This window comes from Camelus dromedarius, chromosome 12, assembly GCF_036321535.1.
Source record: "Camelus dromedarius isolate mCamDro1 chromosome 12, mCamDro1.pat, whole genome shotgun sequence".
Lineage (NCBI taxonomy): Eukaryota > Metazoa > Chordata > Mammalia > Artiodactyla > Camelidae > Camelus > Camelus dromedarius.
The window spans coordinates 13,014,885-13,027,550 of record NC_087447.1 but is presented as its reverse complement, the minus strand read 5'-3'; the positions used below and the strand labels follow the sequence as shown (position 1 = coordinate 13,027,550).

General features: G+C 36.3%; 2 protein-coding genes across 2 annotated transcripts; both read right to left on the bottom strand.

Annotated features, from left to right (window-relative positions):
* Nucleotides 1-2,721: 2,721 nt before the first annotated feature.
* LOC105101061 (olfactory receptor 5W2-like) lies at nt 2,722-3,663 on the bottom strand. Its single transcript, XM_064491836.1, has one exon. It carries the CDS (start codon nt 3,652-3,654, stop codon nt 2,722-2,724), a length of 933 nt encoding a protein of 310 aa, XP_064347906.1. The 5' UTR covers nt 3,655-3,663.
* A 5,006-nt stretch (nt 3,664-8,669) lies between these two features.
* On the bottom strand, nt 8,670-9,692 carry LOC116155229 (olfactory receptor 5I1). Its single transcript, XM_031459352.2, has one exon. It carries the CDS (start codon nt 9,612-9,614, stop codon nt 8,670-8,672), a length of 945 nt encoding a protein of 314 aa, XP_031315212.2. The 5' UTR covers nt 9,615-9,692.
* Between the last annotated feature and the right edge of the window lie 2,974 nt (nt 9,693-12,666).

Below are 12,666 nucleotides of genomic sequence, written 5' to 3'. Positions count from 1 at the left end.
CACAGAACTTCCTACCTAGTGGGTTATTGAAAATCCTTGCTACCCTGTTTTCCACAAAAAATAGTTACACAGCCTATTAACCTTGTTATATCACTCTGTTCTCTGCCTTAGATATAGACTCACATCTACCATTGTTATGCTGTATTTGTACTTAAGTATTTCAATGGGAAGGGTGTAGGAAGAGGTCAGGATATAGGAACTTGCCTGTAGCATGAACCCACTACACAAGGTCATTGGTGATGTTGCATTTGGACAGTATTTGCCATCAGACAGGGGTGGGTGTATGAGAAGGATGGGATGTGGAGACACTAATGCTAATGAGGAGTGAAGTAGGCAGGTTAGAAAGCATCCAAGTCTTTAGTGTGGATTTCCTGTTTTGTAGAATCCCAAGATAGAGTAGTTATTACACATACCTGCTCAAACTTTTATTTGAGTTATGAATTCCTTAAAAATACTTCCATGACTGGCTTTTTGCAGCTTACAACTAGATGTAATAAAATGGGCCAATATTTAGATCAAATCAGTCTTTGATGTAGTAAATGTCATTTATATGATGGAAATGGTTAATTGAATAACATGTTATAATCTTTAAATTCATGGCAATCTCTTCACAGCCTATTTTGCTTGGACTTCAGTATGTTTCAGACAGTGCTCTTCTGCCGTGTTATAGTTGCTCATAAGCCACAGTTCCTAAAGAGTTTGGGAGAATTGATGAAATGTGCTGGAGAGAGACTTTTAACAACTTTTATCTAAAACAAGAATTCTTTGTAGGTTTTTTTCCACCATAAAATCTTTCCCAAATATGTCACAGTGTCTCACAAATACCACCCTGAATGACACAGGACTTTCTTAGGCTTTATTCTCATTACAAAATATTTCCACGTAAGGACGTTTCACAGTGGCAGCTGGAAAACCTAAGGCCTTCAGTGGCTTTTAGCTTTTACAATTGTGATGGGTAATTAATGTCCTTCAGTCTTACGTGATTTTTCAAATATATGGCCACGTCCACACTTCCTCAACAAACAGATTGAGTGCTTTAGCCTTCAGGAAACAAGATTAAATTCTGATCAAATAATAAAATACCAAAAATACACACCTCTTTACTCGTTTGTAATTAATGTGCATATCTTTACAGATCCTTTATTTTAGGGTCTCCATCACTTTATGTACAATCCCAAAAACTGTTGTGTATATGCATACTATTTATATGCTGTATTATATAAAATATATATATATATATATATATATATATATATATATATATATATATATATATACACACATGTAACTTTAAGGTATACCATCAGTCTTAATATTGTGTTCATGAGTTACAATCACTCAAAAGTATTATCTGGTGTTTTCAGTTTATTCTGTATTTGATTTTTTTCCCATTGTTTCCCAGACCACATGCAGTGTTTTGGAAACAGGGATGGAATGCTCAGCCCTTTTGCAAAGCATGCTCACAAAAAGGCTGATACAATGCTTTAAGTAGATGGTTGTGAAACAGAAAGAGACAAAGAGGGACATTCAACCAAGGCTGAGAAGGGGAAAGAAGGGAAGGCAGTTATCTTGGGGGAAGTGACAGAAGAATTAATAGTTGGTAATTACACGCAAAGAGGAATTTACCAGGAGCCTTCCATTGGCCCTTCTAACCTCAACTTTGAAGCCTTTCTTCTTTTGTTCCTGGCTTTATTCACATAAAATTGACAAATGATCTATAAGATATACAATGTGATGATGTGATAAATGTATACATTATGAAATGATTTCCACAATAAGATTACTTAGCACATTTTTTTTACTTCACATAGTTACCCTTTTTAGTGTGTGTGTGATGAGAACATGTAAGATCTACTCTTAGCAAATTTTAATAAATCGTTGTTAACTAGAGTCACATGTCCATTAGATCACCGGAACATATTAATCATATAACAGGAAGTGTGTGCACTCTCTCTGAGTCTGTATTAGAATCAAATGATACATGAGACCGGACAGTGCTTCTCTTCCTCTGTCTGACGTACTTCATTTAGCACAGTGCCCACGGCTCCTCCCTGTTGGGGCAAACATGGCCTCTTTCTTCCTGAAAGACTTGGGCTTATCTGACTCAGGACTTGCCTAATTGTCAGATCCAATGCCTACTATAGCTTTTATGTCCCAGTTTGAAACTTCTTTAGATTTAAGATTGAATATCTCTATCCAAAAAGTCTGTTCTTTTTCATTAGTTTTAGAAATTTTACTTTGGATTCACAGCTCTCATGTTTGTTTGTTTGTTTTTTTTTTTAATTTCATGATGACTTTGAGACTTATTATGACTTATTTGGCTGTTTAGTTAATTAATGCTTGTTATTAGCACTATCTTTTATTCATTAGTATGAAAACTACATTGTGTATCATAGACTATAAATGACCTAAAGTTCAAAGATCTCCTAGTAAACCCACAATATGTATCTGGGTAATTGAAATATTGTTTGAATGAAAGAATGAACAATGAATTTTAGCAAAATTACCAAACTCCTGAAAAGTTTTCAACGAAGAGGAAGTGTCTTATTTAAATTGTAGACATATAATGAAGAACGCTCTGTTTGGGAACTGTAACATTTCTTAAAATCGGGCTTTATAACAAATATTCATTAATTTAAAGTATTTAAGACAACCTCACTTTGTATCATGCAATATGATTTTACAAAAACAACAAACAATGTGTGTGTATAGTTCACACCTTTAAAACCACCTTTCATTTTTCAGTTTTTTCAGAGCCTCTCTTACATCCTTGTTCCGGAGACTATAAATTAGAGGGTTTAACATGGGAATCACAAGGGTGTAAAACAGTGAGATCATTTTGTCTTGATCCAAAGAGTAGGAAGAACTCGGCCGGAAATACATAAAGAGCAGAGTCCCCTGGAAAATGGCCACAGCAGTTAAGTGGGAGGTGCAGGTGCAGAAAGCTTTGCGCCTCCCCTCAGCAGAGTGGATCTTCAACACTGATAGGATAATATAACAGTAAGAAACAAGGACTCCTGAAATGGTACTCAGTTCAATGAAGCCAAAAACGGTGAATATCACTAACTCATTGACCTGTGTATCTGAGCAAGATAGCAGTAGGAGAGGAGGAACATCACAGAAGAAATGGTTAATCTCATTTGAGCCACAGAAACATAAGCGGAAGGCTAACGTCGTGTGTATCAAAGCATCCGCCATCCCCACCAGGTACACCCCCGCCACGAGCAGGGAGCACACTCTGCTGGACATGCTGACTGTGTAGAGCAGGGGGTTGCTGATGGCCTTGTACCGGTCATAGGCCATCACTGCCAGCAGGAGACACTCAGAATCTGTAAAGATGCAGAAGACCAAGAACTGCAGGGCACAGCCAAGGAAGGGGATTGATCTGTTCTTGGCAAATAGGTCCACCAGCATCTTGGGGCCAATTGCTGTGGAATAGCCGAGGTCACAGAAAGAGAGGTGGCTGAGGAAAAAGTACATGGGTGTGTGCAGCTGGGAATCCAGTCTAATTAGGATGATCATTCCAAGATTGGCCAGGAGACTAATGAGATAAACAAGTAGAAACATGGTGAATAGGGTCACTTTGTTTTTAGTGTTGTCAGTGACTCCCAAGAAAATGAATTCAGTCAAGGACGAGCAATTCCCTCTATCCATTCTTCAAGGTTCTTGTCCAAGCATTTGAGAAAATTCTAAGAAAATGATACATGTATGTGTAACATTTCCAGACATCTGCACAATATCGTGAAGTAGAACATGAGTTCTTTGTGTAATTGTCTTTTCGTACACAGGGAATTACCCAGCCCTGCACCCGTGCGTTAAAGAGGCATTGCTGTCTAGTCAATGCTAATTAAAACTGTCCCGGGTAGACAGTAGGGAAACTGAGATCTAAATCTGCATGTCATTCATGAGGTGTGTTACTTTCTACAAGCCCTTCTCGGAGTCTTAATTTCCTTATTTCATGGAGTAGGTTTGGATAAATTTGTTTCTCTTCTTCTCTTCAAAACAATAGGGAAGAGACACCAGCATGAGACCTATCAGGCTGTAAGACGCTGCTCTGAGCATTTTCTGTGCTTGAAAATATTCAGATGCATACAGAAAGTGATCACAATATTCTTGTCTCTCAAAAACGTAATTGGTTTGAGTGCCGGTATTAGATGCAGAGACAATGCGCGTATCATTGACTAATCATAATGAAAGTAATGATCTTTCCTGGTTTTGGTTTATGTTGTGTTCAGCATTTGGTGAAACATTAAATAAGAACTACCAACCTTTTCTCTAGACATTTATTACTGTTTTGCCACAATACCCATTATCTATTTGCACGAACTGTCTGATGCCAAAAGATGAATCTCTTGACTTGTTGAAGGAAAACGCTAAATAGAAGAGAAAACAACCTTGTTTAGCACGTAATTTTACATGTCTTTGGATTTTAAAAGCACTTTTATGCTATTAAATGAAAATGGGATGATGGATAGTAAATGCTTCTGAAATAAGGGGAGGGTCTAGCTCAGTGGTACAGCATGTGTTTAGCGTGCAGGAGATCCTGGGTTCAATCTCTGGTACCTCCATTAAAATAAATAAATAAGCCTAATTACCCCCAATAATAAAATTTAAAAAACAAAAGAAGTAGATAGGCTTCTCACACTTGTGGTTTTGTGTATTTATGTGTGTGCTATATGCTTACACGTGTGTATGTCTCTGCGGATGTACAAGAATTGGAATATTAGGTGACAGATATATTTTTGTACTTAAATAAACAGGGCCTGTGGTTCCCATGATGGTCTGATTTTCACACATTGTTACTTGTAATGTGGAACCTCAACAACTTTTGAATTAAATCAACAACAGCAAGACCCCTTAAACTTGCACTGATACTTACCCAGTGAGAACAGGAGCAAAGTCTTCACAGTAAACTAGATGAGAATAATTATTTCAATGTAATTTTGCAGATACTAATAAATCGAAGTGTTTCAGCTCTGAGTAGACGGTGTCCTTTGTGACTCTCCAACTGCAGTGTTTGTTAACTGGAGTAAGCAGGCATCAATGATTCATTTATAAATCTCTCACTTTTTTTTTTTTTTTCTAAAAAGGTAAGCTTTTTTTTCCCCTCCTATAGTATTTAAATCTGGAGACTCAGGAACCTACCTGAGATGAGGAGGTCTGGGTCGCTGAACAGCGGGCGGGTGGCATTTTATTTTACCGGCTACTTTTGGGACTTCAGTCCCTGAAGGTACTGCCTTTATGGTTTGTTGTTATACAAACATGTCGTTAATTATATTTCGGGTTCTGTATATTCCCCCAGGATTACAGAGACAACTTTAGGAAAAGCTGTGCTTTTCCTAAATGGTTACTCTGGTAACCATTATGATCACAGGGAAGGGAAACTGCAAATGATTTTTATAATACGCTTCGCAGTTATCTCCTTCTCTGGTCAAAGCAGAAATCGAATGAAATTCCAGTAGAACCTTGCTCCATCATTTCCAGCACTTTAGTAGTATTTATTTTGTTCCTTCTGTTTTTGAGACATTCTCCTTCATCACCATATTTATCAGTATTATTTCCCTTCAGTATTATTATTTTTTAATATAATAGATATGCTATAAAATTCATCCTTTGAACATGTATACTTTTTTTTTTTTTTTAGTATGTTTTCAAGGTTTTACAGCCATCAGGGCTATCCAATTCCAGAACATTTTCATCACTCCAGTTAGGGACCCATGCTGGTTAGCAATCCCTCCTGTTTCTCCCCTCTCTCAGCCCCTGGTCACCACTAATTTACATTCTTACTTTATGTGTTTCCCTATCCCAGACGTCTCATACATGCAAAATCATAAAGCATGTGTGGTTTCGTGTGTGTCATCTTTCTTTGACTCAGCATAATATTTTCAAGTTTCATCCATATTGTTCCATGTGTCAAAATTTTTTCATTTTAGGGCTGAAAACATATTTTATTTATGAACTTTTTTTGATCTATTCATCAATTGGATGAACATTTGGGTTGTTTCCACTTTTGGGATGTGACAAATAATGATGCTGTAACTATTCTTTTTTCAATGCCATTTTCACCACCAAACATTGTCTTATTCCCGTCCTCCAGCCACATCCCATCCAGGGACATGTCACTGACTTTATGATTCTATCACATTCTCTACACTTCATGCACTTTTTCTTGACTTACGTTTATTTTATTCATAAAAGAATATCTCTACAACATTTAAGGCTTTAGGAGTATCAATGTCTATTTTTGGTATTCTCCAAGGTCCCTAGCACAAAAGATTTACAAAGATAATTCTTGCTAAATATTTATTGTTAAGCATTTAAAGCTACTAGAAATGGAGGGTGATGGGAAAAGGATGGAAATACACTGGAATGAAGGACTTTTTTTTCCCTAATAGGATAGCTCATATGTGCAAGGATGATTCATTTATGATTTTTGGAATGGATATTACTTTTTCTAAAAAAATCAGAGTTCTGCTGTTTTTTTTTTCCTAAAAATAATTTTAACTTGCTGTTATCTATATTAGTTCTTTGCAAAACTGAGAAATACTGGAAGTTTTACTTCCATACCCTCTCCAAATCCTTCCCAAGAGGTGGCAATACATTTTCCATACTTCTCGAACCTTGGTATCATCTTGGTATCTGGTCTCATTTGCGTACTTCCGAAGGTCCTGGACCTAGTGACCTGGATGCTAAGTGTGTCTTCACTCTCCTTACTGTATGCACACCGTTCAAATGCTGCTTCCTTCAGTGGGTTTGCTAAGTACGTGCACAGCAAAAAACAACAGATCACACACACACAGTCATTAATTTACCTAAACTATTAATTAAGAAGCTATACATTAAAAAACCTGGGATATATAAAATAGAGTTCTGCAACAGGCTGATGATAGTTTGGGCTGATAAAGATGGCAGTACTTTTTTTTTTTTTTTTAACACATTTTCCTTAGATAGTGACTACTTATACCTTCTTTGAACTGTTACTGGCCTTTAGTGGCTATAACCACAGAAGTTTGTATGAAAATTGTATATTGAGTCTAGCTTTTATGAAGACAGTTTCTGAAAGCCATGAGCTGCCACGTAAGAATTTCAACTAATCTTCTGGGTAGACCATGTGAACGGCCACGAGACTAAATGGACAGAGAAAGGGGACCAGTTGAACCAACTCTTCTAGTTGTTTTTATGCTTGTGCTATTGTAGAGACTGTCCAGCACAGCACAGCCTCTCCCGCATACTACGTGACCTCCTCAGTCAACGTGAGAAAGGTAGACTATAGCCCAGTGTTTATTATTTTAAACCAAGACATTTTGGGATAGTGTTTGTATCACAAAAGATAACTGAAGCAGTATGAATAAAAGATAATCAGAGAGAAATGTTTTCCCTAATCATTTATTACCATTATATGATTTTATAAAATCATTATTACTACTATGTACTATTGTGTAGTATAGATAGATGCTAGCTAGCTAGCTAAACTGAAGAAACTATTTGCAAACCATATACCTGACAAAGAATTTGCAGCCAGAATATACAAAGCATTCTCATAAATAATAAAAACACAATGGAACTAAAAATGGGGAAATGACTTGAACAGGTACCTCACCATAAAAGATATACAAATGGAAATTAAATAATTTAATACATAATATACAGCAAAAGCATCAGCTATGGAAATATGTTTTGTGATGACATATGTCCTCTAAGTTCAGTCTTCAAATGCACGTTCTCCGTGTGGTGCCTCCCAGTGTCATGTGAGTTGATTTGTCCCTGAAGACACAGGTTACATATTAGGTAGCTGATCATATTTCTGAGATGTCAGAGAAGGATGTGCTGCACTTTCAATAATTTTAATATATTAAAAATAAAAGATAGGGAAGAACACAAATATTTTGCCTTGCAATTAACCTATATTTTTCAAGCTGCTACTTAGGAAATGCTTCCAAATTACTTTGGAGTAGATTGGGTATACGAGATTTTCAATATATTCTCAAACTGCACTTAAGAAAATGTATTCGATTTTGTATTATAGCTTTCCTAACGTCCCTGCCTCTCACCATCTTACTGTGCTATATGCACTTTAATATATGCACATATATATTTAACATCTATCAAGTGCTTGAAATGGTTAAGGTACTATTCTAGCATTTAAACATGCAGAAATCCATGATGAAGACACTATATTCTCCCCATTTTACAGATCAGTTAATTGAGGCAGAGAAAAATTAAGTAACTTGTTCAAAGTACAACTCACTAGTTAGGTACAAGGCTAGCATATGAACCAAAGGAATCTGGCTTCCTCCCTAATCCAGTAATATACCCTTGTAAATGACATAGTTTACACATGAACACACACACACACTCACACGCACACACACACACACATACACACACACACTTCTGAGGTATGTACTATATCCCTTAAGACAAAACAATACAACCAATTTTAACATTAACTCCAAGCTCCTAATAGTTGGACCGTGGTCCAACTATTATTTTGAAACAATCTTGAAACTTTTAAATGTTTTCTTGGGGCTATGGAACACATTCGGCAGTGTGAAAAACAAGTGTTTGATAAAATGCCTTGTGTGAAAAGTTATGTACGTGCTGCCAAGGTTTTGCAGGTTCCTAGAGTTTGTAATTGGAGATTTGGGTGAATCTTGGAACGCTTTCTGTCACGAAGAATCTATCTTTGATCTGATGACTTTTTTAGCAGCGTCTTTTACATCTTTATTTCTCAAACTATAAATCAAGGGATTCAGCACTGGGATGATGATAGTGTAGAACACTGAGATAATTTTATCAGTGTTGGGGGAATACAGGTAGCTGGGTCGTGAGTAAATGAAGAGGAGAGTCCCCTGGTAAATGGTCACTGAAGTCAGGTGAGAGGCACAGGTGGAGAAGGTTTTCTTCCTCCCACTGGAAGAACGGATCTTTAAGACGGAGAGAAGAATGAAAAAGTAGGAGATGACAATGATGATGAAACAGATAATTTCCACTGAGCTGCCATATGTGGAGAGAAGCAACTCATTAACTGATGTGTCTGTGCAGGATAACTTCAGCAGGGGAGGGAGGTCACAGAAAAAATGATTAATGACATTTTTATCACAGTATTTCAGAATAAACGCAAAGGATGTGTGAACCAGGGAACTCACGCTGCCTCCGAAGTATGACAAGACAATCAGCCGTATACAGATGCCCCGAGACATCACAACCATGTACAGTAAAGGGTTACAGATGGCGACGTAACGATCATACGCCATGGCAACCAAGATAAAGGATTCTGTATCCGCAAAAGCACAGAAAAAATAAAACTGCAGTGCGCAGCCATGATAGGAAATTGATTTGTTCTCGGAGAGGAAATTGACCAGCATTTTGGGAACAATGACTGAGGAATAACAAAGGTCTGCAAAGGAGAGGTTACTAAGGAAAAAATACATGGGGGTTTGAAGGTGCGGATCGATCCTGATTAACGTCATCAATCCAATGTTCCCCATTAAAATCATGCAGTACAAAGTCAGAAACAGGAGAAACAGCGCGATCTGTAGTTCAGGGAGAGCTGGAAAGCCTAAGAGAATAAACTCAGTCACCAAGGTATAGTTTCCATCTATAAGTTCCATATTCTCTGTTGTTTCCTTTTTATGAGGGGTCTAACATCCTAAAATGTTATATTGATGGAAAGAAAAAACAATTGTAGTTATAAGGTTGTTTTATTATTTAAGTAAACAAACAGGCAATCAAATAAAGAATCCCCCAGCCCAGATTTCCTTCCAAATATAGACTTTGGGAACTATATTTCATAATTTAGTAGCTGTATCTCATTTTATTTGTTTGTTTAATGACTATATCTTCTATTGGACAGAGATGTAAAGGTCACATCTGATTTTTTTCTTACCTTTTTGTGCCCCAAATATGGCACAATAGCTGGCCCAAAAGATTAAAGGAAGTAATAAATTAATGAATGAACTGATGGTGTGACGAGTGTGTATATATATATATATATATATATATATATATATATATATATATATATATATATATATATATATAATAAATATATGAATATAATAAAATAAAAGAGTATATATATTTATAAAATTAAAATAAATTGACTTATACAATACACCTTGGAATGATAACTATAGAACAATTTGCTCCTTCGGTCTAAGATTTAATAGATGGTGGTGTGTGTTGTACTCTTGACAGAGTGGTTGGAATGGCATAATGAAATATACTACAGCTCTTTTTTTTTTATAAATGCTGAATAAAAGGGAAATGAATAAAATAAAAATAAATGTCAGTAGGCATCAGCTGCGTATAGAGTTTAGGGTCATTCCATAAATCCTGTCAAGATACTAAGTCAAGGTAATTAAAGTCATTAACTGTTTTTCTCCTTGGCAGTTATTATAATTCTTGGCTTCTAGTACACACTCAGTGAATATTAGTTGATTGAGTAATGTGGGTAAAAAATTAGTTACCAGTTAACTTCTAATTAAAAAAAAATACTCAACATAGCCTTCTCACTGATTACATGTGTGAGTAAACACAAATATTTAGCCGCCAGTTATTTGTACGTTAATATGATTCACGGTGTTGGGTCCAAGAATTCTGTCCATTCCTGCTTCTGGGGTCTCAGAATTTTCCTGAGAGTAGGAGGAATTTGAATCTGACTTGAAGTACAAGAAATTTTACACTTAACCTGGAAGGATGGGCTTGAAAATAGATAAATCAAACAAGCAAAACATCCAATGAGCCATGCTGGTGTTGCCCCAGTGGGCCAGAGTAAAATGGTGTGGGGTCCTCCTCTCCTTTATGTAAATATTATTACGACAGTGATAGTGCTGAGAACCCCACGGTTGGCATATTATCCAGTCATTAGAACCACCCTCTGACAGAGGCACAGAGAAGCCTAAGAGAATCAGAAGGGCTAGTGTGCCGTCTTACGTTAGTGCCCCAGAGAGCACGAGTGAGACGCAGCCCTACGCTGGGAGAGTAGTTAATTTATTCCTATTTTATCTGTTTTCAAAGCAATCAGGGTATTTCAAAAAGATAAGATCTGATTTTAGAGTCAATAAAAATTTGGAGAGAATCTTACATTGGCTACCTGTGGGCTGTGTGACCTTGCACAATTATATATATATATAACATATATATTATGCATATTATATGTAACATTATATATATCCTGCACCATAATATATAGTATTATACTATACTGGACCATACATACCATGTCAGTATTATAAGATATATAAAACATATATAATATATGTATGTATTATAATCTGTACTATAATAATGAAAATAAATATCTCACATAATTGCTCTATGGGTCAAATTAGAGAAGTTGTCTATCTAGCTGTCTGTCTGTCTATCTATCTATCCTTCCAAGCTGTCACACTTAAGACAGACTGACACATAATTGACAAACAGCAAAGTTCAGTTTCAATTGCTCCACTCCTCTTTTATTCTTAGCTTATGCCTAGCACCACATGGTAAGGATTTATTAATAACAGCTCCTATTTGTATAATAATTATGATGTGGAATGCAATATTCTAAACACTTTACATATAATTCATTTAATGGTCACAAACTAACAAAATTATGATTCAGGTAGTGTCACTATCATTTTTTGTTTACTGATGAAGGAACTAAGGCACAGAGAGTTTGAGAGCCAAGATGTGTTGAAAACAGGATTGGACCCAAGCTCCTGACCCGAAAGCTTTCTGATGCATTTGCTCTACCATAAGCTAGATTCCTGTTAATTCCATATTTTGCATAAGAACATGGAAGCTTAGAGTGACACTCCAAGTCATTCAGCTGGTAGTGGACAGATGTAATTCAAATTCAGGTGTGTCTCAGGTCAAAGCTCATGACAGTAATAGGAGATTGGTTGGAGCCTTAATAATGTGGCGACTGTGAGACTGTGAGTCGCTGAAGGAAGAAAGGAATGACTCACATATTTACTGAAAACATAGAGCATGACTCTCAGGGATGTACACGGAGCATCCACTGAGAGCCTGAGAATTCTATGTAGAGAAATGTGAGTGGGAAGAGAAGCCTGAGGGTAAAAACAGAAGATAGCAAATCTTGCATTCTTGCTTTAGAAGAGACCGAACAAAAAGATCCCATCAAAATGCTTTGATTCACTAAATTCTTCCCAAATATAGACCAAAATAATGTTAAAATAGAAAATAAATTAATTCCAAATATCAGGTAGTCAGCCATGCTTCAGTTTTCTCATCTGTAGCAAAATAGCTTATTTAAACAAAAAGTGTTTCTGATCCCTGCATAAGCCATGTAAGAAACAGTGACACAAGATAGATTTCTTTGTGCATATGAAACTGATAAATGTGATTTCTTAATTATTTAGACATAAATCAGTGGTTATTTCTCCCAGATCCACAAAAGCCTATCTTTGCACCTTAAAGCCAGTCTGGTAACCACAGAAGCTACTTACCAAGGAAGGCGCTGTTTTCCAATTACCCAGATTACCCAGATGAATAATTTCACCAATAGAACCAAGGACTTTTACATACATTCTTATGTCATTAGGGACCTAATAATTGAAGGATTCTAAACATACTCCTTTCCAAGGGACTCCTAGGGAACAATTAGCAGGTTATTGCTATTGTAATTTACTTTTTAAAATACTTTGATGATTATAATAG